At 45.2% G+C, this 27290-nt stretch overlaps 1 protein-coding gene and 1 long non-coding RNA gene across 3 annotated transcripts in view; one reads left to right on the top strand and one right to left on the bottom strand.

The window, feature by feature from the left end:
* The window catches only part of LOC310825732, a 240438-nt gene extending 214582 nt beyond the window's left edge, over nt 1–25856 (top strand). Inside the window, exons 2-3 of the long non-coding RNA XR_014555495.1 lie at nt 24218–24456; nt 25396–25856. This is a non-coding gene — a long non-coding RNA (uncharacterized lncRNA). The remainder of the gene's footprint in view (nt 1–24217; nt 24457–25395) is intronic.
* Nucleotides 13218–27290, bottom strand: part of PLXNB2 (plexin B2) — a 330952-nt gene continuing 316879 nt past the window's right edge. For both annotated transcript variants that reach the window (XM_083698890.1, XM_083698891.1), the window contains exons 34-38: nt 25872–26019; nt 23202–23266; nt 20804–20879; nt 19596–19670; nt 13218–15703 (exon numbers count right to left, since the gene is read on the bottom strand). In XM_083698890.1, coding sequence (XP_083555016.1) covers nt 15599–15703; nt 19596–19670; nt 20804–20879; nt 23202–23266; nt 25872–26019 — 469 coding nt within the window. In that variant the 3' untranslated portion in view covers nt 13218–15598. The remainder of the gene's footprint in view (nt 15704–19595; nt 19671–20803; nt 20880–23201; nt 23267–25871; nt 26020–27290) is intronic.

Genomic DNA, 27290 nt, shown 5'->3' with positions numbered 1-27290 from the left:
TGTCCGACTCTTCGTGACCCCATGGACCAGAGAACGCCAGGCACCTCTGTCCTCCACTGCCTCCCGCAGTTTGTTCAAACTCATGCTGGTAACCTCGAAAACACTATCCAACCATCTCGTCCTCTGTCGCCCCCTTCTCCTTGTGCCCTCCATCTTTCCCAACATCAGGGTCTTCTCCAGGGAGTCTTCTCTTCTCATGAGGTGGCCAAAGTATTGGAGCCTCAGCTTCACAATCTGTCCTTCCAGTGAGCACTCAGGGCTGATTTCCTTCAGAATGGAGAGGTTTGATCTTCTTGCAGTCCATGGGACTCTCAAGAGTCTCCTCCAGCACCATAATTCAAAAGCATCAATTCTTCGGCGATCAGCCTTCTTTATGGTCCAGCTCTCACTTCCATACATCACTACTGGGAAAACCATAGCTTTAACTATACGAACCTTTGTTGGCAAGGTGATGTCTCTACTTCTCAAGATGCTATCTAGGCCTGTCATTGCCCTTCTCCCAAGAAGCAGGCGTCTTTTAATTTCGTGGCTGCTGTCACCATCTGCAGTGATCTGGGTCAGGTTAGACATATTGATTTGTATGCTGTTGGGGCTCACCCCCAGTGTTTGTGTTGGTTGTGCAGCTGAAGCTGAGGATGTGGGCAAGATGGCTTTCTCCTTAGAGTCCTGCCCTTCCTGGTTATTGAAATAAGATGGTACTGCTTCCCAGCGAGACAATTTCTTCTACCACTGACCCATGACTTGGATTAAGCCACAGGGTTACATTATCACAATACTTCTGGTATTAAAATAGTCACTTCTAAATTAGATTCTGTCAAATAATATTTCGAATTAAAACCCGTGTCCCACATTTCCATATATCAACATTTCATTAGGAAGCAGATTAAAGCCCTGCCAGAAATGATTTTGTACTTAATAGGACATTCCTACATTTCAATCATCATATTGTAGATTCCTTACAGCTGTACTGCAATAAATACTGTTTGCGGCAAAGAGATCCTAATCACGAGCACTTCAGCTAACATTTGTTGAGAAACCCAGCCGTACCGCTAATTTTTAAAGATTAGCATGTTTCATCTAAGATTAATCTTCTGCAGCTGAAAACAAAAAGAAAACTAAACCGCTTATGGGAAATGATAATGAAAGAGTCCTATATTATTATACACATCGTGAATTGCATTACATAATATGGTCCACTTTCAAACACACAATTTAAGCTCACAGAATTAGGCTAACAAATCACTGACAGGGATTGGTGGACCCGACTTACATATGCAAAGACTACACAAGAGGAAGGCCTTAACCCAGCTACTTCTAGGTGTGATGCCTCAGGTTCAGACATGGTGCTTTACCATCTTATAGTGCCCCCCCCCCACTGATTTCATGTCCATCTGTGTCTGTATTCACTGGCTCACAGAGTTCTGTTTCTTCCACTGAAATTAATGGGAACTGTCATGCATGCAATAGAGTCACATTAATACCAGGCGTCCACAGAATATCAAACAGGTAGGTGGCACCACATAAAACTGGATAATTACTCAATGAATCCATACAGAGTAATTGTTAGCTACAGAGATACTGTTAGCTGGCTCGGCTGCTGATGCTGGGAGAGGTGTCAAACCTGTTTTTGATAGGGCTGGACTCCCCGAAAGCAGGTTTGCAGCTTGGGTGCCCCAGGTGAGCACGTTCTTAGATTGCCAGGTGGGGATGTTGACAAGGAACACCTTTGATCAACTCCATCTGGAACCAGTTGCATCCTTACCTGGAGAAACTGCACCTGGTTCATCATCATCATCATCATCATCATCATCATTTATTATTTGTACCCCGCCCATCTGGCTGGGTTTCCCCAGCCACTCTGAGTGGCTTCCACAAAGACCAAAAATACACTAAGATGTCACACATTAAAAACTTCCCTGAACAGGGCTGCCTTGTCTTCTGAATGTCAGGTAGTTGTTTATCTCTTTGACATCTGATGGGAGGGTGTTCCATAGGGTGGGTGCCACTACCGAGAAGGCCCTCTGCCTGGTTCCCTGTAGCTTTGCTTCTTGCAGTGAGGGAACTGCCAGAAGGCCCTCGGTGCTGGACCTCAGCATCCGGGCACAACAATGGGGGCGGAGATGCTCCTTCAGGTATACTGGGCTGAGGCCGTTTAGGGCTTTAAAGGTCAGCACCGACACTTTGAATTGTGCTCAGAAATGTACTGGGAGCCAATGTAGGTCTTTCAAGACTGGTGTTATGTGGTCTCGGCGGCTGCCCCCGGTCACCAGTCTAGCTGCTGCATTTTGGATTAGTTGTAGTTTCCGGGTTACCTTCAAAGGTAGCCCCACGTAGAGCGCATTGCAGTAGTCCAAGCAGGCATATGTGGCCGAGTCATCTTCAGTTTAGGTTACTGTAACACACTCTGTACAGTCATACTTCATGTTACGTCCGCTTCATGTTACCTTCTTTCAGGTTATGTCCCGCAGCAACCCGGAAGTACCGGAAAGGGTTACTTCTAGGTTTCGCCTCTCGCGCATGCGCAGAAGTGAAAAATGACAACATGGGCAGAAGCAGCGAATCGCAACCTGTGCGTGCACAGATGCAGGTTGTGTTCTTTTCATGTTGAGAATGGCAGCCATGGGGTTTTCCTGGGAAATATTCTTGAAACTTCAGCCCCACTGGATCACAGCAAAGGCACACAAGCAGGACCTGAACTGAATGGCACTCTCCTCACTTGTGATCTGCAGCAACTGGTACTCAGAGGAATATTGCCTTTGACAGTGGAAGAATAACATAGTCAGGGGAGGAGGAATATAGAAAAGTAGCTACTGATAGCTTTATCCTCAGTGGACTTCTCTGATCTTCTCCTAAATCCAACCCAAGTTGGTGGCCATCACCAGTGCTTTTTTTTCTTCTAAAAAAAATGTTTAGGGGTACCCTCATTTTGACTCAAGAAAGTCACCATTTTATAGTACGAATCAGGGAAAATAAATAAATAAATAAATACCAACCATTCACCGTGCTCGGATTCCGACTCCTACTTCACACATTAAACGCTCGCTTCCATCTGAGACTCAAGAAACACGGTGACAGGAAATGAGGCTTCCACCAGGGGTGACAACGGAACTGACGATTCACTGTGCTAGAGAAGAAACTTTTTTTTAAAGAAAAAATAGTTTCTTCTCTTGTTAGATTCACAAAATGTTTAGGGGTATGCGTACCCCTGTGTACACCCAGGAAAAAGTACGGGCCATCGCTACTACGTGTGGGAGTGAATTCTGTAGTTTATGCATCATATAACTTTCCCCTTTATTTCCTGACCTGAATCTTTAAAACATGCAGTGTCACTAATTGCCCCTGAGTTTTCCTATTAGGAGAAAGGGAGGAAAATGTGGCTTCAAGAATTCTGATAGAGTTGGTCCAGGATGTGTTTTCTGGAGTTTTCTGACAGTGGCCTGGAGATCAGAGCACATTATTCCAATATTTTGCTAGCTTTATTGGTTACCAGTTTATTTCTGGACTCTATTCAAGGTACTGGCTTTGACCCTAAATGACCTGGGGCTGGCATATCCTCAGAATTGCCTGTCCCTGAATAAACCCGAGAGAGCTCTGTTCTTCTCTGGAACTCTTGTCTATGTTCCCTTGCTATCTGAGGTGTGATGGGTGGGAGCGAGAGAGAAAGCGGGGCCTTCTCAGGGGTGGCACCTAGCACTGGGTTGCATGTGGTGCTGTATGATCACAGAAGTAGTGAGATTTATGTGGGCAGACATTTCACATAACTGGGGCTGTGGTCACCCCACTCCCCTGAGTTTAGCAACAGAAAATATTCCAAGAACTAGCAGTGTATTCCTCTATGGAAAAGCAAAGCAGTGGCACCCAGTTTGATGTTAAGGTCAGTAGGTTACAAAGAGCTAATGGCAGAAAATGTTCAGGTTGAGGAGTGCAGCAGCTAGGTGGGTTCCTAAACAAAGGAAGTAGTGTTGGTGGATTCCCCAGGGAAGAAAACTGGGAACCACCTAATTATCCTTAGTAGACAAAACAGAAATGTACATGTGGTGCCCAGGTCTGATTGAAAACGATTTAAAGTGCTCTACCGGCAGATTCTAGGCGATTCTAATCTCAGAAGGGCCATTTTAAAAATACTTGTGCTTTTTCCTGTCACTCCCTGCACACACAGATATATCGCTTTGTTCAATTATTGTGGCTTTTGTATTCCCCCTGTCCAGACACCGAGGTCGTTTTTAATTAAAACCTCGCCTCTTTCATTTATCTGATGTTGCTTAACGAGAATTCCTTTAGATTCCCTTAAATAACTTTCTGCTCATAGCTCTCGTTTGCGTTTGCGGTTGGCCGGCTGGCTGTACTTGTCGTTCAGTCGAATGGAAATGTTGATGACAGACATCAAACGATATTGCAGGAAGCGTGCGCTTTGGGACAGGGTGAGGGTGTTTCAAGGCCTGTCTGAACAAGTTGCCACCTGAAGCGTCACTTGGCAGGGCAGAGTGGGAAGTTTAAAATGCTGAGAACATGGAGAGCAGTGCCACAATTTCCCAGGCATATGCAGGGTTAAGCAGAATCCATCGTTTCATGACTGTATAGTGTAGAATTTGAGGCAAGGTGCTGTTATAATGACTTTTTCCCCAAGCAAACTGGGTTTCTTGACTTGATCAAGTTGAGACATTTTTTGACTAGTCAGTCAATCCAAGTCTGAAGTGGCTTGTCACTGCATAAAAGGTGTAATTTTGCTAAAAGCAGTTGCTTCAGAAATATTTACACTGGCCTATCTTTGTCCTTGTTGTTGTTTAGTCGTTTAGTCATGTCCGACTCCTCATGACCCCATGGATCAGAGCACGCCAGGCACTCCTGCCTTCCACTGCCTCCCACAGTTTGGTCAAACTCATGCTGGTAGCTTCGAGAACACTGTCCAACCATCTCGTCCTCTGTCGTCCCCTTCTGCCCTCAATCTTTCCCAACATCAGGGTCTTTTCCAGGGAGTCTTCTCTTCTCATGAGGTGGCCAAAGTATTGGAGCCTCAGCTTCAGGATCTGTCCTTCCAGTGAGCACTCAGGACTGATTTCCTTCAGAATGGATAGGTTTGATCTTCTTGCAGTCCATGGGACTCTCAAGAGTCTCCTCCAGCACCAGAATTCAAAAGCATTAATTCTTCGGCGATCAGCCTTCTTTATGGTCCAGCTCTCGCTTCCATACATCCCTACTGGGAAAACCATAGCTTTAACTATACAGACCTTTGTCGGCAAGGTGATGTCTCTGCTTTTTAAGATGCTGTCTAGGTTTGTCATTGCTTTTCCCCCAAGAAGCATGTGTCTTTTAATTTTGTGACTGCTGTCACCATCTGCAGTGATCATGGAGCCCAAGAAAGTAAAATTTCTCACTGCCTCCATTTCTTCCCCTTCTATTTGCCAGGAGGTGATGGGGCCTGTGGCCATGATCTTAGTTCTTAGATCTTTGTCCTTACCCCTTCTCAATCTCTTGGACTTCTCAGACAGTCTGTATGATGGTGATTCCATTAAGATTTGTGTGTGTGTGTTTTAAATTGAGGATATTTGAAAGCTGCAAGGAGGCAGCAGTTGTCAGCCTGATGGCATCTACACAGGGATGCTATGTGTGGAGGTTCTCAAATCCCATAACTTAACAAACCTTACTTGCTTGCTGAGATCACTTTTTCTGACTCCACTATTAATAATAGAAGGGTCCTCTGCTCCATTGCGTCTGGTAATTGTACAGCTGAATCAATCAATATTTGAACTGGTGCTTAACTCTGAGTCTGACACAAACTCTGCTAATTGGCATCTAACTTTACATTTCTGAATCTGGTCCATAACAAAATGTCCTGCAGTGGCTAATTCAAAAAGTGGCAGCCTTGCACAGGCTGCCCACACTTCTTTATGAATTTACTTTTGAGACAGAGCATGTGAGAGCATGCCAAATCTAAATATTGAAAGTTGAATTCATATACCGTATTTTTTGCTCCACAAGACACACTTTTTTCCTCTTAAAAACTAAGGGGAAATGTCTGTGCGTCGTATGGAGTGAATGTGTGGTCCCTGGGGCTGGGGGGGGGGCGGGGACCTGGGCATCCACCGCCAGCACCACAAGCTCAGGGAGCAGCAGGAAGGCTGCGTACAGCCTTTCCGCTCCTCCCCAACCTGCTCTTTGGGGCTGGGGGAAACCTGGGCTTCCCCCGCCAGCCCCAAAAAGCAGGTCGCAGCTGGCGGGAGGTGGGGAAGGGACAGAACAAGGCTCTCACACTTCCCCCACCTCCTTAAAAGCCTCCAAGAGCCGCTCTCCCTTTAAAGAGCTGCGCGGAGTGTGTGTGTGGCTCTTCAGGGCTTTTCCCTGAGGAGGGAGAAGGGCAACCCAGGCTGCCCTTCTCCCTCCTCGGGGAAAAGCCTGCAAGCGCTGCACACACGCTCCACACGGCTCATGAAAGGGAGCGCTGAGCAGAGCCTGGGATGCATACAGGCTCTGCTCAGCACTCCCTTTAAATAATATTTTTTTTCTTGATCCCCCCCCCCCAAAAAAAAATAGTTGGTGCACCTTATGGAACGAAAAATACGGTAATAGGTATATAGGAAGTTGCCTCATATTGCATCAGGCATTGGTTTGTCTAGCTTGGCACTGACTGGGAGTGGCAATATGGTGTTGGAGGCAGGAATATTTCCTAGCTTTGCCCAGAGATGCTGAGGATTTAACTAGTAACCTTTTGCATGCAAAGCTCTGCCACTGAGCTTTGGCCTTTTATAAAACCTGATCGTTAAAGGAAGTAATTAAAGCAGGCATAATCAAAGCACCTTTCTGTCTGCCAGTGATGAGACAAATAGTAACAGAGCAATAAACAGGAGGCATTTGGATTCTGCATCATCACCCTAATTTAATTTATAGAGCAGAAGGTCAAAAAGGCAAACTGCTGCAAGCTTTCTAATCATAACATGCTTGCCTCCCTTTTTAAGAGGTCCTTCTAAAATATGGCACATTCCACGTACAGATCAAAGTCTTTGTGAATCTGTCTCCCACTTAAATGAATAGGCACATGCATACCCTACTATGCCCCATTCACTTCAATGGGACTTGAAAATGAGAAATGCTCATCATGTTCAGTGCACAGCCTTACAAAGGTACTGTTGTTTTGCATCCATAAAGCCACAACCTTGGTTAAAGGCTGCAGTGTCACTTACGTAATTACTGGGTGCTGCTGCAGCTAATTTGCTTGATAGAACAAAGAAGAGGCTTCATGAGAGACAGAGAAAAATCACAGGCTAATGCACTTCTCTGTTAAATGCAGAAAAGAGGGCAAGCACACTGTCACTTGTCACTATTAAGCAGTCATTTCTGTAACACTGAGATAAAAGCCCTGGAAAGAATGAGGGATTCAGCCACAGCCCGCAATTTGCCAAGTATAACAAAGCAGGATTGCTGACCTTTGTAAACGCAAGCCAAAAGGCTGGTGATGAAAATCAGGATTCCAAGAAAAAGGGGGAAACAAGCAGAAACCCGAAGAATCAGACATACCCCCCTTTTTTTCCACCCTAAAACCAAGCAGAATTTTAAGGGGCAACCAATGGTATCTATGTCCAAGGACCTCATAACCTAGCTGTTAGTTGTCTCAACGAGACAACAATGAAATAAAAGCAGGGACAAAAGAAAAACCAAGGCTCAAATCTCTTTGTTATAGTTCCTTGTTTTGCAAGTTCATCGCTGTAAGCCCTGCTCAGTAGTGGTGGATGCATGTGCATTGAAACCCCTTGTTTGTGTAGTGGCTTGCTAGACGGAAGCCTAGCATAGATTGTGGTGTCCTGATGGATAGTGCTTTGCAATAACTCTGCCTGCACTGGCATTGTGCTTTCACAATATTGCCTTTGCTTAAAATGGTAAAGGTAAAGGACCCCTTGGACATTTAACTCCAGTCAAAGGTGACTATGGGGTTGCAGCGCTCATCTCGCTTTCAGGCCGAGCTGAAATGCCCCCAAATAGTGTGCAAGCTTTTGAGTTCTTCAGAACTCTTAAATCAGATAGTAATGGTAAAAAAAGGACCCCTGGACGGTTAAGTCCAGTCAAAGGCAACTATGGGGTTGCAGCGCTTGCTATCAGGCCGAGGGAGCCGGCATTTGTCCACAGACAGCTTTCCTGGTCATGCGGCCAGCATGACTAAACTGCTTCTGGCACAACGGAAACACCATGATGGAAACTAGAGTGCACAGAAATGCCGTTTACCTTCCTGCCACAGTGGTACCTATTTATCTACTTACACTGGTGTGCTTTCAAACTGTTAGGTTGGCAGGAGCTGGCACAGAGCAACAGGAGCTCACCCCGTCGTGGGGATTCAAACTGCTGACCTTCCAGTTGGCAAGCTCAAGAGGCTCAGTGGTTTAGACCACAGTACCACCCACATCCCTTTGCTTAAGCACATTTAGACAGACTCGTGGGAAAACAATAGGATCTTCAGGATAGGGACAAGGTTGACCTTAACTGTGCCATCCAGGGATGCTCTCTGCCCAGGGTTTTGGCTACATAAATTGCTTATGTTTCCTGAAAACATTCATTCCTAGAGCCTTCAGAATTCTGCAGCAATGACGGCAGGAGTGGGCAGCATTTTTTCCACCAACAGTTGAATTCTTATGGAAGTATTCTGCCAGCAGTGGGTGTGGGACTAGAGGAACTGGACTGAAGGAAAAAACCAAAACAAATCTTCATCTGATGCTCCACACTTTCTTCCTGTTGCTCAGCTGGTTGGTATGTTGTTAGTCATGTAAGATTAGGCAGGGAGCCCAAAGCAACCTAGGAGTAACACAGATTATACCTACTTCTGAATTTGTGGAAGAAAAAAAAAGCAGGTTTCTTGGAGATTATCAAAGAATGAGGATGTATAAAATACATGTACAAAATGCAGTTGGGATATGCACCCCCCCAAAGCCCACTGGGGATTGTGCATAATGGCTGGAGAATGTACAACATTTCCCTGAAATATGCACATTCCCAAGACCTGCTGCAGATTGTGCATAATGTAATGCAGTTGAAATATGCACAAATCCCAAATCATGATGGGAATTATGCATCATGGCAGGAGAACACACAAAAGTTCAATCAAGATATGCACATTCTCCAGGAAACATGCAATTCCCTCTTCATGTATGTGTGTATTCTCCATGAGGCCTGGGGAATGTGCACAATGACTAGTCGCAATGCACTTATGCACTTTAACCGCTCAGTTTCCATTCCCTTTAACACTCACCTAATCGTTTCCCTTCTGCCCTGGCACCAAGGCTACTTCCCCCCTTCTGGGTTGTGTGAGGATAGGCTATTGCACCGCCGACATATATTTCTGCTAGTGCTGCTTTACTAACACCCTCCCCTCCCGCCCCGGTATATCATTATTATTGCCCATAAAGGTCAAAATTGCCTCTTTTCTCTGGCACCAGGCTACACACATCAGCTTTGATTCAGGAAGAGAATGTTTCTTTGTACAGCAGGTGCTCCAGATTCATAAAGGTGCAAATCAGAGCACAATCTAACAGCAGGAGAGGAGCAAAAGAACCGGCCAAGACCTATTTACAATGAGATTCCAAGAAAGACCCTCAAGGCAGCTTTGCAACTGGCAATGCCGCCGCGGCCACCACAAGCCTAGACGCAGCTGCAGGAAAACACATATTTTTTAATATCCCAGGGACTGGCACTCAGGCCACATAACCGCCGCAAGTGTGATCTTGTGCTGAATAAGGCCAAGCCACAGGAGAGAAAAGATTAAGAGTATCAAAGGAACACTTTTCTCCCTCTTTCACTTCTTTCTTGTTACACACTAGATTTAAAAAGAAGAAGGGGGGAAAGGAAAAGGGGGGGGGGAGAGAACCATTTTGCTCAACATTCAATTTTGAGAAGAATTAAATTAGACCAAAACATCGTTCGGAATTAGAAGAGCGAAAAGGGGATTTTGGAAACGCAGCGTGTGGCTTGGAGGTATTGCCCTCCCCTCATCAAAACCAAGCCATATAAAGCTTTTTAGAAAAGGAACTATTACCGTACTCTTGCCTAACCAACGATTCAACTCTCTCCTTCTTCCGATAAGTACTTTTGAGGTTTATTTTCTTTAAAGAAAAACTTCTGATTCAAAAAGCAATTTCTCCCACAGATTGTATAGAAAGATGTTAGCTGAGCCATTTAATTCTGTTAAGCGCTACTGGGCTTTCCACCCCACCCCCCTCTTTCCCCTTTAAGATTGGCCATTTTGAAGTCAGCAGTGGCTGGGTATGAGTAGGCAGGACAGCAACTGACATACATTCCTTTCATTTGGGAATATATTTGCCCTCTCATTCAAGATCACTGTACAAGTCAAACTTAGCAGCATCTTTATTTCAGAGGACTGCAAGTTCCAATTGCTCTTATTTTTGAATTATTGATTGTCATTTACCTCTAGGAGAGACAGACGGAAATTAAGGGCACAAAAAACCAAATAAATGCTGTTATTTATTCCTGTTTCTTTTTTAAAATTGGTAAAGACAGTAAACTTGAGGGAGTGTACTGAATGCATTGTTCATATAAATAAATTCCAATTCACATTCATATAAAAACCTACCTAGTTTCTCAGTCTTTTCCCACCCTTCCTCATTTGCCACCTACCAACACCCCGTCCTTACTTTGTTTTGATTTAGGGACATGGGTGGCGCTGTGGTCTAAACCACAGAGCCTCTTGGGCTTGCCGATTAGAAGGTCAGTGGTTCGAATCTGCACAACAGGGTGAGCTCCCATTGTTCAGTCCCAGCTCCTGCCAACCTAGTAGTTTGGAAGCACACCAGTGCAAGTAGATAAATAGGTACCACTGTGGCGGGAAGGTAAACGGCATTTCTGCGCGCTCTAGTTTCCATCATGGTGTTTCCGTTGTGCCAGAAGCAGTTTAGTCATGCTGGCCGCATGACCCGGAAAGCTGTCTGTGGACAAATGCCGGCTCGCTCGGCCTGATAGCGAGTGCTGCAACCCCATAGTCGCCTTTCATGGACTTAATCGCCCAGGGGTCCTTTTTTTTTTTACCTTTACTATCTGATTTAAGAGTTCTGAAGAACTCAAAAGTTTGCACACTATTGGGGGCATTTCAGCTGGCCAAATATAGGCAGGGTCCTAATATGAATTTTCAGCTATTTGTACTAAAGCCCCAAATCTAGAACTGGGATTTCAGACAGACTAATAAGGATTCTCCTTTCTACTGGACTTTCTGGATCTTTCCTTGCTGCTACCTCTGTGATGCTGAGCTTGCTCTCTCCCTCCCCCCATGCTAATCTCATGGCTGCATCGGTTACCGGTAACTGGTTTTCGGGATCTAATGTAAGGTTACCAGATTTTTTTTAATGAATCTGGGGACACTTTAATCAATTACTGCCCATTCGGGATGTTGATGCTTCAGCAATGGCAGAGGGGTGGCAGCTGCCTTGACCTCAACTGCCATGTTTCCCCTTCCTCCGAGGCTTCTATCTCCTTGCTCCATGAGCCTGGGCGGCCCCTGAGTTGTTGCTTCTTCGGTAGTGGTGGTGGGGAAGCGGTGTGTGGTGGGTCAGGCATGGAAGGCGGAGAAGGAGGGCCAAGAGCAGAGGCAGTGGTGAGGCTTGGGCAGTGCGATGCCTCCCTTCCCATCGGAGCAGCCCCAATCCCATTCCTACTTGTGTGCAAGCAGAAGGGGGCAGGGATCCCTCAGCTGGGAAGGGAGGCTTCCCGTTGCCTAACTCAGAGATCCCTGCCCCCTCCTGCTTGCACACAAGTTCTGATAGGCAGCATGAAGCCTCCCTTTACAGCTTTGCTGTGGGGTTAGGGAAGGTGGAGGCAGCCCAGAAGCTGCATCTTAGAGCCCCTGCACAACCATCATATGGGGACTTCTGAGCAGCTCCTGAAGCCAGCCAGAGCCAACTGCTCCAGGCTGCCGAGACTGCTGCTGCTGCGTTTCCCGGCGACATTAGATGAAACCCAGGGACATTCCAGGGATGGAATTTGTCCGGGGACTGTCCCCGGGAAACAGGGACATCTGGTAACCCTAATCTAATGTACACATAAGGAGCGTCAGGATTTTAAGACTCATGTTACTTTTGGGATGTGCTTGAGCATGATCAGTTCGTTCCTTGCTTCTGTCAGGCTGTTTGTCCTTCACCGGTCTCCTGCTATTATTGCAAAGGGAGCTTGCAATCAATAAATACACTGTCTTTCTCTGTGGAGCAGCAATGATTTGTGTATAAGAAAGGGGTCCCATTCTAATCTATTCACATATTCTGCAGCTTCTGAACTGTGAGGGTATGTGGAGCTTGAAGGCGGACTAGCTATTTTGACCTCCCCAGGCAAGAGATTGAGAAGTGATTGAGATAGGAGAGCCTGGTGAAAGCCGGGAGATCAGGCCACCATACTATGTAGGAAAGTTAATTGTAATGAGCTTCCTTTGGGAATACAGTTGTACCTTGGACCCCGAATGCTTTGGTACTCAGACATTTTGGCTCCCGAGTGCTGCAAACCCGGAAGTGAGTGTTCTGGTTTGTGAATGTTCTTTGGAGCCCGAACATCCGATGGGCCTTCCACAGTTTCTGAACCTTGGTTTCTGAACGTTTTGGAAGTCAAACAGACTTCCGGAACAGATTCTGTTCGACTTCCAAGGTACGACTGTAGTGACAATCCCCACTCACCCCAAATGTTGTGTGTTGCCATTTTATTTCCTCGTTTGGATATTGTTCTCTCTCCTGTTTATTTTTAAGCTGTTAAGGCAGGTTAGTTTATTTGCATTGTTTTTATATGGGTTTGTTTATTTATTGACATTCTGATTATCTGTCATTACTCTCTTTTTTGTTGTTTTTGCCTTTATTATTGTTCATTCGATATGCTGTGAACCGCTTTGAGCACCATTGTGGCAAATAGACAAAATGATGGTGGTGACTGTTTGGGAAATCACTCTTATTCATTGGTAAAGCAAAGAGTTGGCCAGATGTTACCTGTCTTGGGCAGTCCCCTAAGTTTACTTATTTCTTTACAATTTTATTCTACTTTTCTAAAGCAACTAATGTCCTCAAAGCAGCTAACAGTGCACAGCAATATGATAACTGGACCCAAGTAGAATAAAGATACAGATTACCCTTTAACTTTTAAACAAAAGGGGAAGACTTCTGGGAAAAAACGAACCCACGTTACACTGTACTGCCAGGTCCACTCAGTTCAGTCTTAAAATGTCTGAAGAACATACTTAGACAATTCAGATATTACACTTTGTGGAAAAAAGATTGTATTTGATTTACAATTCACAGGATTTACAAATAATGACAAGATAAAACAGATTAGCAAGTTTGGATACCTTTGCTGATCAGACAGAAGGCAAGTATAGAGGCATAATTTGACACAGAATTCTTAGGTAAAACTGATTCAAACTATTCAGAGTTCCTTACATTCCAGGTGTGCTGAGGAAGCGCATACAGATAAAAGCAAATGTTTAACATAAAAGGAAAGATACGAAAAGTGACACCCTGTTACTGCCTCCCTTTTTTTTTTACTTCTATCGGAATTCACGGCTGACTTCCACAGTAGCCATGAGAATCACATCGCTAGTGACTTGCTCCAAAGGAATCAGGAAGAGACTTACCGATACATCTGACAATGAACATGAAGGCAACAAATTTGGATAACTCCAGTACAGGGAGAGAGGTAGCAAACTGAAAGTCTGTTACTGTGTTAGGAGCCAAGCAGGTTTAAGGTGTCACAGGACAGAAAACACCAGAGCAACACCAAAAAGATAATGAGGGTTTTGATGGCAGTGCTACATGAACTGCCCCAAAAGTATGGTGAAAAATGAATCTAACAAAGATTGCTTTTTTTTTTTTTGTGCAACATAGCAATTTAAGATAACGTACCAAGCTTTATCAAATGGCCTGGAAGCTGACTAATATTGTAAACACACAATACATCTTTGACGAGTTACTTTAATTTCCATAGCTAAGTTAATGATGATTATTCCATCCATTGCAGCATTCCAAGGCTCAAGTGGTGTTTAGATTAGACGGGGCACAGGATTTCCTTACAATGAGTATTTTACATTAACAACACAGATTTCCAACAGACAAAAACCAAATAACAATCTCCCTTGGATAGTGTGAAGATTTGTTTTTTAAAAAAATCCTATGAACCATTCCAACAAAAGATATACATATTTGAATCATGTCAAACAGCACACTATTGGCAATAAGCTAATTACAGGCATTCTGCTGGTCAATTTTCTCACAAAAAAGTCATCAAACCACACATAAATATTTTTGATACGATTCTCCTTACAAAACCATTCAGATCCATATAATTAGTACAAGTAAGGCACATTAGCATACGTAATAAAACTATCATTTAAAAAAGAAAAGGAAAAAAAGGCCAATTTTATTTGCCACGATTTCTGAATCAAATTAGAATTTGCCACCGGTACTTTCCATCAGGGATGAGAAGAGAGAGTCTTGCAACTCTGTAGGGAAGTCTACAAACTTGCCAGATCCAGATGTTTCTGGGTCTTGGATAATCGTGATATGCTACCATTCCCTTGCTTCCCCCACAACAAAAGCATCAAATTGCACTTTTATGCAGCCAAAAACCGGCTTTGCTTTGGCTGAACACAGGCTCTTCCCAGGATATTTTCCCTCTGTGTGTGATTCAGAATTCATGTGGCAGCAACAGTGTCAACAAGTGCGAACAATCACTTTGCTGAAACCTAGACAAAACCACTGTTCATTCCCAGCTGTTGCTTTGCCAGGGGTGCACTAGTTATTTGGAAGTACCTGGTAATCTTGGTGTACTGAGGACGTTAGGTACCCTGCATGCTCTGCACACTGAATACCATGCAAAAGTAATCATACATCACGGTTAAGATTTATGCTCTTAGGGGGACATACATGCACCTTCCTAGTTAAAGGATCAGTCCATCCCAAATAATCTACAGTATTCTCCACTTTGACCCTGGCAAAGTGTGTAGGAGGGAAACAGTCACGACCACTGTTTTTAGCACTTGGTTTTCAGATATGTAAAGATGTATAGTACCAAACCCACTGCAACGACTTAAACAGAAAAAAAAGTCATAGCAAATGTGTCTTTCGTTCTACTCATTATGAGTAGAACACAGGACAACTGGATTTATTTATTTTTTTTAAAAAAAAGAATAAGAAGAAAATCTATTTCCAATTACTGAAATTAAAAGAGGGATATTGCATTTATTTTTCCAATATGCTATTACTTTTCTAGTACACATATTGCTTAAAAAGTATAAAGAATGCTATAGGTAGTGAATTTAACTAGCGTAATGAATTCTAAAAATGCTGATGCTTCAAGATTGTACTATTTGATTAAATGAGCTATAACTTTACCCTCCCCCACCCCAGAGGACCTTCCCTCATTTCCCACTGAAAATTCATTTACACACAACACAGGATTTTAATTAGAAGCATAATTTACAGTAAAAAGTCTTTACATTACAGCTTTGCTATAAAAAAACCAAAATCTTTTGTTTTTCATTTAAAGTTGTAATTACACATTAAAAAATAGAACACTATTTCCTTATTAGGAGGAATGAATTTACACATCCAGATCAGTCTTCTTTATTGCAGCTTTCAAATCAAAGGTCAGTTACTTTATTCTCTAAAGCAGCTGCTATCTGTTGTAATCGAAAAGCAAGCTGCATTTTTTGTGCAGCTGAGTCCTCTTCCAGTGCATTTATGATCTAGAAGAAGAAGAAGAAGAAGAAGAAAAATCAGGATTCAGGCAAGACACACAGCTTCAGTTTTAGTTTTCTGTTCAGCTATATATTACATGGAAGAAAATCTCATGGATTTTGAAGGGTATTATTTCAAAGTGTAGATCAGAAGCAACATTGCTTTATTAAGGCAGAATAGTGGAGAGATTAAAGAGGCAAAAATCACTAGAGAGGGGGAAGGCCTGCCATTGCAGAGTCATCTCCTCTGTGGGTGGTGGGTACTTTGCCTGGCAGCCTGCATAACCCTCAAATGCTTCCCACTGCCAGGAGAGCTCTGTCCTGGCTGCCTGAAGCTACCATTTAAATGCAAGCAACTCTCGACTGTTGAGTTGCATTGGTAGATTGTGGGGTGTGTGTGTGTGTGTGTGTGTGTGTGTGTGTGTGTTTGTGTTTCATTCAGATTGGTTGGGAAGTGAGCCAAGCCATTTCCTTTTTTTTTTTTTTTGAAAATGCCTTGTGTAATGCAAACCCTTGTCCATCTCTAATTACAGTGGTACCTTGGGTTAAGTGCTTAATTCATTCCGGAGGTCCGTTCTTAACCTGAAACTGTTCTTAACCTGAAGCACCACTTTAGCTAATGGGGCCTCCTGCTGCCGCCGTGCAGCCAGAGCGCAATTTCTGTTCTCATCCTGAAGCAAAGTTCTTAACCTGAAGCACTATTTCTGGGTTAGTGGAGTCTGTAACCTGAAGCGTCTGTAACCTGAAGCGTCTGTAACCCGAGGTACCACTGTACCTACAGTCATACCTCTTGTTACGTTTGCTTCAGGTTAAATCTTTTCAGGTTGCGTCTCGCAGTTACCAGGAAGTGCAGGAAAGGGTTTTTTCTCGGTTTTGCCACTCGCGCAGACACGGGTTGTGTTTTGCTCATGTTGCGAACGGGGCTCTGGAATGGATCCCATTCGCAACCAGAGGTACCACTGTATTCAAAGATGAGCACCATTACTAGCGAATACATTTTTTAAAAGCGTGGCAAAAATAGGGAATGCTCCTTCATAGCTTGTGGTTACTGAACTCTTGTTGTATGATGGTAGCTAGTTTATCTTATTGATGATTGCTTTTGTTGTTTCACTGATAGGTGTGCCCCTGCCTATATTTTCTTGGCAGAAGAGGAAGTGACAACTATCGTGAAAGCTCTGAAGACTGCTACAGGCGTGGCCAACGGTTGCAACATCATGGCGCCCAGTATGAAGATCAGTACAGTAAGTCAGCTTCTCTCTCTTTGACTGATAGTCCCGAGATCAGGGGTAGGCAACCTAAGGCCCGGAAGCAGCCCAATCGCCTTCTCAATCCGGCCCGCGGACGGTCCGGGAATCAGCGTGTTTTTACATGAGTAGAATGTGTGCTTTTATTTAAAATGCATCTCTGGGTTATTTGTGGGGCATAGGAATTCGTTCATTTCCCCCCCCTTCAAAATATAGTCCGGCCCACCACATGGTCTGAGGGACGGTGGAGTGGCCCACAGCTGGAAAAGGTTGCTGACCCCTGCCCGAGATCTTTCAAGAGATAAATACCGTATTTTTCACTCTATAAGATGCACCCGACCATAAGACACACCTAATTTTAGAGGAGGAGAACAAGAAAAAAAAAATCTCTCCCTCTCTGCACAGCGCCTCTTCAGCAAAGCAGGAGGAGAAATGGAAGGGACTCTGTTTCTCCTACTGCTTCGCTGAAGGGGCACTGCGCAGAGAGGGAAAGCTGCGCAGCGCCTCTCCAATGAAGCAAAGTCAGAACAGCAAGAGGGATCGCTGCACAGCCTGCATTCGCTCCCTAAGACACACACACATTCCCCCTTACTTTTTAGGAGGGAAAAAGAGTGTCTTATAGAGCGAAAAATACGGTAGTTGTGGGTAGGCCTGGGTGATTTATCAATATATTGTCCAGGGACCGGTATGGGGGGCAGGCAGCGATGACAGCTTCACTCAGTGGTATATTGCTGGTGAAACCGCAGCCACTCCTGAGTCTCTCTGCCTCCAGTGCCCAGCACGCTGCCCAGCACGCTGAGGGAGGAACAAACTGCAGCCGGGAGCTGGAGGCAGAGGGAGTGGCCGCGGTTTCACCAGTGATATACCACTGGTAAAACCACACTCTTCCCTCATACCACTGCGGAGGGAAAAGGAAACTGCATAGACAAGGCATGATACAGCTTGTTCCTCCCTCCCGCTTCTTTAAACTGCTTGGCTGAGGAGTGTGCCACAGCCATTGCCTCAGCCAAGCAGTTTTGCAAAGCCCCAGACCCCACGAGCTAGCGGCAGGGTGGTGGCTCTGTTAAAGGGCTCCCACTCTCCAGCTGAGGTAGCCCCAGCCCCGCTCCATCACACTTTTCCATTGAGGTGGGTGTGGCTGCATGCCCCTCAATGGATAGGTTTAAAGGAGCCCCCACCTTGCCTCTGGCTCACACAAGCCGGCGGAAGGGTGCCTCTTTCCTCCTTGGGTCGTTCACCCCAGGAGGAAAGAGGCGACGGGCCTGCATGGGCAAAGACAGTCAAATGCATGGAACCTGACAGGCTCCATGCATTTGGCTACCGCAGTGTGGTCTGTCTTCAAGGGGGCGGAGAGGAGAATAAGCTCGCTCACTCCCCATGCCAACAGTGGTGGAGGGAGCCTCGCGAAAGACCCTCAAGGTCCCTGTCGCTTGTGCACAACCAGCAGGGACCTTGGGGCTGGCTCAGCTGAGGCAAAGTAGTCCTCTTGCCCCCCCCCCAAGGAGGCCCAGGTCACTGTTGCTCATGCACGAGCTGCACGGACATCGGCTTGCTAAGCTGGGGGGCAGGAGCCTTTCCGCCCCCCCCAGCTGAGCTACAGGCTGGGGTCGATGCAGCTTCTTTCAACATCACAGTTTATCACCAAACTGCGATGTTTGGCTGGTGGTAATGCTCGGCGATGTTGGGTTTTCAACTTCGCCGAGCCTTAGTAGTGGGGTGGGAGACCTGAAAATAATGCCAATATATTTCACATTTGGCAACCAAAGGGCCCCTCTGGTTTCAGATGGGTAGAAGAGTCTTAAAATCCTGGGACACTATGTTTCACGGGCCTCTAGCAACTATGGTGGCTAATTTACCAGAAGTAATGTATTTAGTATTCTCTCCGGAAATGTATACTCAATTCTGACCAAACTAAGCCTCCTATGTATATTTTTATCTAGGAGGCCTAGTTTGGTTAGAATTGCGTATAGACTTCCAGAGATAATGCTAAGTATATTACTTCTGGTAGGGCTGTGAAAAATTGTGCCAAAAGGGACACGGGTGGCGCTGTGGTCTAAACCACGGAACCTAAGGCTTGCCGATTGGAAGTTTGGCGGTGAGCTCCCGTTGTTCAGTCCCAGCTCCTGCCAACCAAGCAGTTCGAAAGCACATCAAAGTGCAAGTAGATAAATAGGTACCACTCTGGTGAAAAGGTAAACAGTGTTTCCGTGTGCTGCTCTGGTTCGCCAGAAGTGGCTTAGTCATGACCCAGAAGCTGTCTGTGGACAAACGCCAGCTCCCTTGGCCTACAGAGCAAGATGAGCGTGCAACCCCAGAGTCGTCCGTGACTGGACTTAATGGTCAGGGGTACCTTTACCTTACCCAAGTACTATTGGTTGCCAGATGTGATTTTCCACCCAACTCTCCTACCTCACTAATTTGGCTAACCTTTGTTATCAGAACCACCAGTATTTTGGATTCTTCTAAGCAAACTCCAAAGATGTCAGCACCAACCTGCCCCTCTAACCCCCACGTATCAGAAATACAGCATCTGTAAAAGCCAAGCACAGGTAAGCTAGGAAATCATGTACCCAAAGTCTACCAGCCTGTTGGCTCTTTTTCCTTGCTGCGGTTTCCTTTTACAGCGTAATAAAGCCATTCTGACAGTGGAAACTTACCTCATCATAGTATTTGTTAGTATACTGGTAGAGCTGGTGTAAAGCCACAAGGGTATTTAATGAGTCTGTGTGTGCCTATTAAACAAAGCAAGAAGAAAAAGGAATGCGTCAGGGCACCGTCCTGGCTGCATACGAACTCCAATGAAATATATATAGGAGCACCAGACACGATGTAAATCCCTTTTCCATATCCCAGCACTGGTAGGCAAATCTTTTAATAGCTGTCTGGCTTGGTGGGGAAGTGAAACTGACAATTTTCAGGACCCCCCCCCCCGCGATAAGGTCTCTTGCTGGATTTGTTACAGCCAACCATGCTGCTTTCCTCATCATATATAGGAGTAAGCAGTAGCCTTAGTCTGGAGCAGGTTGACTCCAGATGTTTATAGAGGTCATGCGTGCAAATGTTCTAAAGAACACAAATTTCATCTGGTTAAGAACATAAGAATGCTGTAGAATCAAGTCCGCCAACATCTGGGAAGCCTACAAGCAAGTGGTGAGGACAATAGTCCAGCAACTGGAGTTTAGAGGCATAGTGTCATGGTGAATAGCCTTATCCTCTGTAAATATGGCTGATGCCCTGTTAAGGCCATCTAAACCAATAAAAAACATGAAAAGACATTTAGACAAGTTCCTTGTAAGTTTCATCCTTTTGTAATCTCTTACAATGTCTTTTAACCAACAGGAGCGAAGGAAACGATACCGAAGGCTCCCCACGAGCCTTTTTTCCTCTATGCCGTTTTATTCAACTAAGCTATTAGAAATCCCATCGCTTTTGTTAACATTGGGGGGGGGGATCACCCTAAAAGAATGTTTGAGCATCCTTTAAAATCAATAATTCACAACCAATGCAATAGATCATAATTGTATGGGAGAAAAGATTCCACTGGACAGTCAGAAGCTCTAATTGGACGTGAGCACAAAATGACAAATGCCAGAGTTTCATGCCTCTACAGTCATACCTCATGTTGCGTCTGCTTCAGGTTACGTGTTTTCGAGTTGCATCCCGCAGCAACCCGGAAGTACCGGAATGGGTTACTTCTGGGTCTTGCCGCTCGTGCAGAAGCGCTAAATCAAGCCGCACACGTCCGCAGACACAGCACTTCAGCTTGCGTCAGTTCCGTGTTACGGACGGGCCTCCGGAACGGATCCCGTCCATAACACAAGGTTCCACTGTATTCCCAAAGTAAGATTTCCAATTTGATACTTACCCTAGAAATCTCTGCTAAATGTGTATTCATGTCCTGGTCACTCACTTGTACCATTTGGCGAATACCTTTGTAATAACTAGAAAAAAACAACAACCAAAACAACAATTTTTAGTTGATGCAGTTCATTTTAAAAATGCATTTATGCTTCATAGCAATTTTATTTTTCTGATAACTACAACATCACCAGAGGTGCTCACAAAATTGCAAATTTCCTTATGAAATGATCTGATTTGCATCTCTTGTTTCTTCTTTGCTTATACACACAATTGGCTTAATCCATCAAAGCGCTGCTACCATTGATTTCGACAACCCATGAGCGAAAGGAAGAACACACTGCACAACTTAGCACAAACCAGTAAAACTTTCTGTGGGCATTTGAACAGATTAGATAGCGCCTCAATAAACATGGTTGCTTCTGCACTGCTGCCCAAATTCTGTCATGTTCAACAAGTATACTGAACTATGGGGATTACCCGCCTCATTATTGAGAACTGCCAAGGCTGGCAAAAGAGGCATAGCCAAGCAAATGTTCAGTGTTTCTTACAGTCTGATCCCACAATTGCTCTTCTACTGAGTTAAATGGAATTTAGTCCCGTGTAGCTGTGCGTAACATTGCAGTGTTAGACGTATTGGGCGAGGAATTAAACTTTATAGTCAGAAATAGCTGGAAGTTAGGAAGTGTTACAACTGGAATCGGGTGTATATTTTCATCTTCCTTTTTAACAGACTTCTAAATGAAGGATCTTGCAAACACCCACTCCCCAAATCTGCTTTCATCATTAATACTGAATTTAAAAATACACTAAAGTATAGCTTTTGCAAGCCGAAGTATAACAGACAGCTCCAATGATCAAGCTTGGAAAATTTCACCAGAGACCTATACTCTAGCCTATGAAAACTCATGCCACAAAAAAAGTTGTTAAGCCTTTAAGGTGCTACAGGACACTTAGCACTTGTGAAATACTTCTCAACATTCTTTCTTCAACTTCTGTAATGCAGTTCACTGGGTAGGACATTATAAAAACCACATTTGGAAAGGGGGGAAGGGGAAGACTAGTCTGAAAAATAAAAGATCAAAAGCCACAAAATTAACCCCAGATTCAAAAGTTTAAAAATCATTTAACATGTTCATTAACTTGGAGAAAGCCCAACGCATTTATGCCTAATTTCGTTCAGTCTGATTAAACAGATACCTGTTATGAAACTGCATATAAAACTGTTGCAATATTTGATTTCACATCTGGACAGCAGGCAATAACGGGTGGTTATCAAGCCCAATAAGAGTGTGTGGAGCCATCTGATTAATCTAGGGTGAACCGGATTTTGTGCATCATTTCACAGATGTGTCTTGAAAAATTCAAGCAGATTTTTATTTCCAGTAACCCTTTTCTATGTACATTCTTAACTTTGCTGGGGGGAAATGCAGGGAACGTGTGAATTATATGTCTGTCTTTACCCTTAGACTTACTCCTCTTGGAACTCTCAGCACTGTATTTTTCACTCTATAAGACGCACCTAGTTTTTTAGGGGAGGAAAACAAGAAATAAGAAAGCAATGCAAAACCTCCTCAGGAGGCTTTGCGGGGCTATCCCTGAAGCCAGGAGAGCAAGCGGGATCGGTGCGCATCGATCCCTCTTGTCCTCCTGGCTTCAGCGAAAACAAGCCTCCTGGCTATCTCCCCACCTCCCCCAAGAGCTGTGCACTCTTTAAAGGGAGTGCGGCTCTTGGGGGCTTTTCTGGGAGGGATAAAAAAAGCCAGGGATAGCTGCGCAAAGCCTCCGCAGGGCAGCGGGATGAAGGCTCCCCGCTGCCTTGCGGAGGCGTCAAGAGCTAAGTTAGAACAGCGAGAGGGAGCGCTGCACAGTGCTCCCTCTCACTGTTCTGGCTTCTGGGATAGTCACGCAGTCTGCATTCACTCCATAACACACACACACATCTTCCCTTACTTTTTAGGAGGGGAAAAGTGTGTCTTATAGAGCAAAAAATACGGTATATAGCAATCTTCCCTCCAGATGTTTTGGACTGCAAGTCCCATCAGTCCCAACCAGTACAGCTGATGAGAGTTGTAGTCACATAGAATCAAGTTGGAAGGGATCCTGAGGATCATCTAGTCAAACTCCCTGCAATGCAGGAATATGTAGCTGGTCCCATATGGGGATCGAACTTGCAATAGTCCATAGGAACCAGACTGGAAAAGGCCATTGTGAAGGATAGCATTATTATTGACAGAACCTGCACTCCTCCTTTGTCCAATGAGATGTTACCACTATGTTTACCACTTCCTTTTCTACCCTGTCTAATACATGGGATATTTTTTAATGAACATGTTCTGAAGTGATGATGAAATGGAATTGTTTTCCCAGTGACAAAAGCCCAGGTACAATAACTCTTTACTTACTCTTCCACCATCTTCTTATACGTCGAGATCTCTTTTGCATAGAGTAACTTATTACTCGGAGAATCCTGGGAAAAGATAATATACAAAGAGCTGAGTGTTCAAGTGCAATTGGCGTGTTAGAGATTAATTTGTAGAAAATGCACTCATGTAAATAAAGTGTAACATTTGGAAAATAGACTGTGGGTATATGTTGGTTTTGTTATATGCGAAGCTAAAAGGCCAGAGGAACCAGAGTCATGGCAGAGTCAGAGTCCAGACTGCATCCCAATCTCAGGCCACAGCATAAAAGTTGGTAGGAAGGTCTATGCTATTCCCCTCTCCCCTTGAGATCTCATAGCTCCAGGCCAATGAAGCTGTTTAGCTTCAAGGGCAGCCTCTATCCCTAGAGCCCAGAGAGTAAGCCTTCGGGTCAGTCCAGGACCCTGAAACATGCTGGGGGGGGGGCAGTGTCTCCAGGCTGAAATACAACTATTCTCCTCCCTGCACCTAACTGGACAAAATAATTGAATCAAAGACCAGATGAATTTACAGTGGTACCTCGGGTTAAATACTTAATTCATTCCAGAGGTCCGTACTTAACCTGAAACTTTAGCTAATGGGGCCTCTTGCTGTCGCCGCGCCACCGGAGCACAATTTCTGTTCTTATCATGAAGCAAGGTTCTTAACCTGAAGCACTATTTCTGGCTTACTGGAGTGTGTAACTTGAAGCGTATGTAACCCGAGGTACCACTGTAGTTCAAAACACAGCAGGCCATCTAGGGCCAAGCTATTCAGTGCAGAGTAGGTGAAAAAACAACCCACAAAGTTGAACAGCAAAAAAATCCTACACAGGCCTGAAGTGACCAGTAAGTCACAAGTTGGGGATGGGACGCAGGTGGTGCTGTGGTCTAAACCACAGAGCCTAAGACTTGCCGATCAGAAGGTCGGCGGTTCAAATCCCCGCGACAGGGTGAGCTCCCGTTGCTCGGTCCCTGCTCCTGCCAACCTAGCAGTTCAAAAGCATGTCAAAGTGCAAGTAGATAAATAGGTATCACTCTGGCGGGAAGGTAAACGGTGTTTCCGTGTGCTGCTCTGGTTTGCCAGAAGCGGCTTAGTCATGCTGGCCACATGACCCAGAAGCTGTACACCGGCTCCCTTGGCCAATAAAGTGAGATGAGTGCTGCAACCCCAAAGTTGGCCACGACTGGACCTAATGGTCAGGGGTCCCTTTACCTTTACCATAGGTTGGGAGGGCAGGGACTGCAAAGCAAATACAGTGGTGCCCCGCAAGACGAATGCCTCGCAAGACGAAAAACCCGCAAGACGAAAGGGTTTTCCGTTTTTTGATGCACTTCGCAAGACAAATTTCCCTATGGGCTTGCTTCGCAAGAAGAAAGCCCATAGGGAAATCTCCGGGGACCTCTTTTAAATGCTGGCGGTGGGGAGCAAAGCCTTCCCCCCCCCTCCGGCCTTCAGAAGAGGTCCAGGAAGGCTGGCGGGGGCCGAAAGGCTTTGCTCCCCACCGCCAGCATTTTAAAAGCAGTCCGGGATAGCAGGGAAGCGCTTCCCGCTATCCTGGACGGCTTTTGAAGGCCGGCGGGGGGAGCATCTTTGCTCCCCCGCCAGCCTTCAGAAGAGGTCCAGGACCTCTTCTGAAGGCGGGCGGGGGGTGAAAGTCTTTGCTCCCCCCTGCCTGCCTTCCCGGGAGAGCGGACTCTGTCCCGGACTGCTTTTGAAGGGGGGGAGCAAAGACTTTCCGCTCTCCCGGGAAGGCAGGCACGGGGGAGCAAAGACCTGGACCTCTTCTGAAGGCGGGCGGGGGGCGAAAGTCTTTGTCCCCCCTGCCTGCCTTCCCGGGGGCTTTTAAATCGCCCCGGGAGAGCGGAGAAGTCCTCCGCTGTCCCGGGGCGATTTTTAAATGGTGGCGGGCGGCAGCGAAGCCTTCGCTGCCGCCCGCCAGCATTTTAAAATGCTGTCCCGGGGTTTTTTAAAATGCTGGGGGTGGGAAGAAAAGCCCTTGTCCCCCCCCTCAGCCTTCAGAAGAGGTCGGGGGACAGACTGTCCCGGACCTGGTCTGAAGGCGGTTTCCATAGGAACGCATTAATTGATTTTTAATGCATTCCTATGGGAAACCGTGCTTCGCAAGACGAAAAACTCGCAAGACGAAAAAACTTGCGGAACGAATTAATTTCGTCTTGTGAGGCACCACTGTAAGAGGGTGTAGGGAGAAGGCCAACTAGCCTTGAAATAGGGCTCTGACATTGCCTCATCCCCACGCCCCAGATGCAGAGCACCTCATCTGCCTCATTGGCTGAACAGGCCACATTGTGCCCCTCTGGCTGGTACCAAGGCCGGCAGGCCTTGTGGACATAGTGCTGTGAACAGGATGATAGGAGAGACATCCATTAAGTTTCAAAAACCAACTTGCACCTTTAATAGATAAAAAATAAGTTGCAAACAGTAATCAGCTGTTATTCTAAAAGCAATAGAAAACAACTCTTTTGAATGTGTCACTAGAGATTAAACATTGAACTTTTGCTGAAGCTTCAAAACAATATAATCATCCTTACAAGCAAAGGCAAAATGAACTGATCTATGCGCTATCTTCTATGATTACTGCTTTGTCTATCATAATGTACTTAAAACGTTCTCTCTCGTGCGCAGACACAGAGCAGAATGTAAAACACTTACCCTGCTTAATTTGTGCTCTGTTCTTGTGCAAGCATCCATGAAAGTCTGTGCAATGACTGACAAGGAAGCATCCACTACTTCGTGAACATGAACATCGAAGATGAAGTGGGGGTTTTTCAGTATGTTTACCCAGAACCTAAGCGGCAAGCTGTGAAGCAAGCAAAGAAATAATGCAGGCCCTTATTAAGGAGTGAAGTTAAAGTGTAGAAAATGAGGCCCTGGCAAGCAAAATAGATTGCTCTGCTTAAAATTGCTGCGACATTATTTTCAGTTTGATTATATGCTTAAAGCCACTAAGTGAATCAGTATCCACAGTGTGCTTCTGCAAACAACCCCCCCCCAAAAAAAACAATTTGAGAGGTTTAGTCTAAAAGACACAGACGGCAGTCCCATTGCTACGTGCTCCAGAACCCCAAGAATGAGTATTTAGCAAAGCTGTATTCCTTTGTGGCAATTCCTATGCAACAATCAGGCTGGCACTACTTAGTTGAAGTGGAGATCCTTTAACCTTCATGCTGCTGGGGTATATCATTTCAAATAGGAAAACTCAGATTTGGGAAGAACAGGGAAGCCACCCTTGTAAACATCAAAAAGTAAGGCTGCCACATATATCTCTGTACGTTTCCTACCTATTCTGTCCTCCTACCTATCTTTTTCAGGGCTGGGAACACTTTGCAACTGGCTCTGTTTTAAAGCTTTCATCTTTCTCCCTCAGCAGCTTTGTTAAGGCATTCTGGCGTTTCCCTTCATTTTAAGGGTTGCTGCCCTAGTTTTAGAGGACTGTGGTTGGGCAATATAAGCATAAAGAACAGCTGCTTGAAACAGTGGTTATGATCCAGGAACCATCTATTATAGACAGACATACAGACAGACAGACAGACAGAGTGTCCCATTTTCCAGAGACAGTCTCATATTTACAGAAGCTGTCCTGGTTTCTGATTTGATCCCGGAATGTCCCACTTTTCCTTAGGACGTTCCTATTTTCATCAGAGAAATGTTGGAGGGTATGGAGTTATGTGATAAGTAACTATACAGCCTTTAGAAGAAACCTAGGCAGCCTTGTATAGGGAAGTTTTTTTTTACTGTTTAATGTTTTTATGTTTCTATATATGTTGCTTAGGGACGGGGTTGGCGCTGTGGGTTAAACCACAGAGCCTAGGACTTGCCGATCAGAAGGTCGGCGGTTTGAATCCCCGCGACGGGGTGAGCTCCCGTTGCTCGGTCCCTGCTCCTGGCTACCTAGCAGTTTGAAAGCACATCAAAGTGCAAGTAGATAAATAGGTACCGCTCTGGCGGGAAGGTAAACGGCGTTTTCGTGCACTGCTCTGGTTTGCCAGAAGCGGCTTAGTCATGCTGGCCACATGACCCGGAAGCTGTACGCCGGCTCCCTTGGCCAATAAAGTGAGATGAGCGCTGCAA

Source organism: Podarcis gaigeae (genome assembly GCF_964106915.1).
Source record: "Podarcis gaigeae genome assembly, chromosome: 10".
NCBI lineage: Eukaryota > Metazoa > Chordata > Lepidosauria > Squamata > Lacertidae > Podarcis > Podarcis gaigeae.
This window is presented reverse-complemented; position numbering and strand designations above follow the sequence as displayed.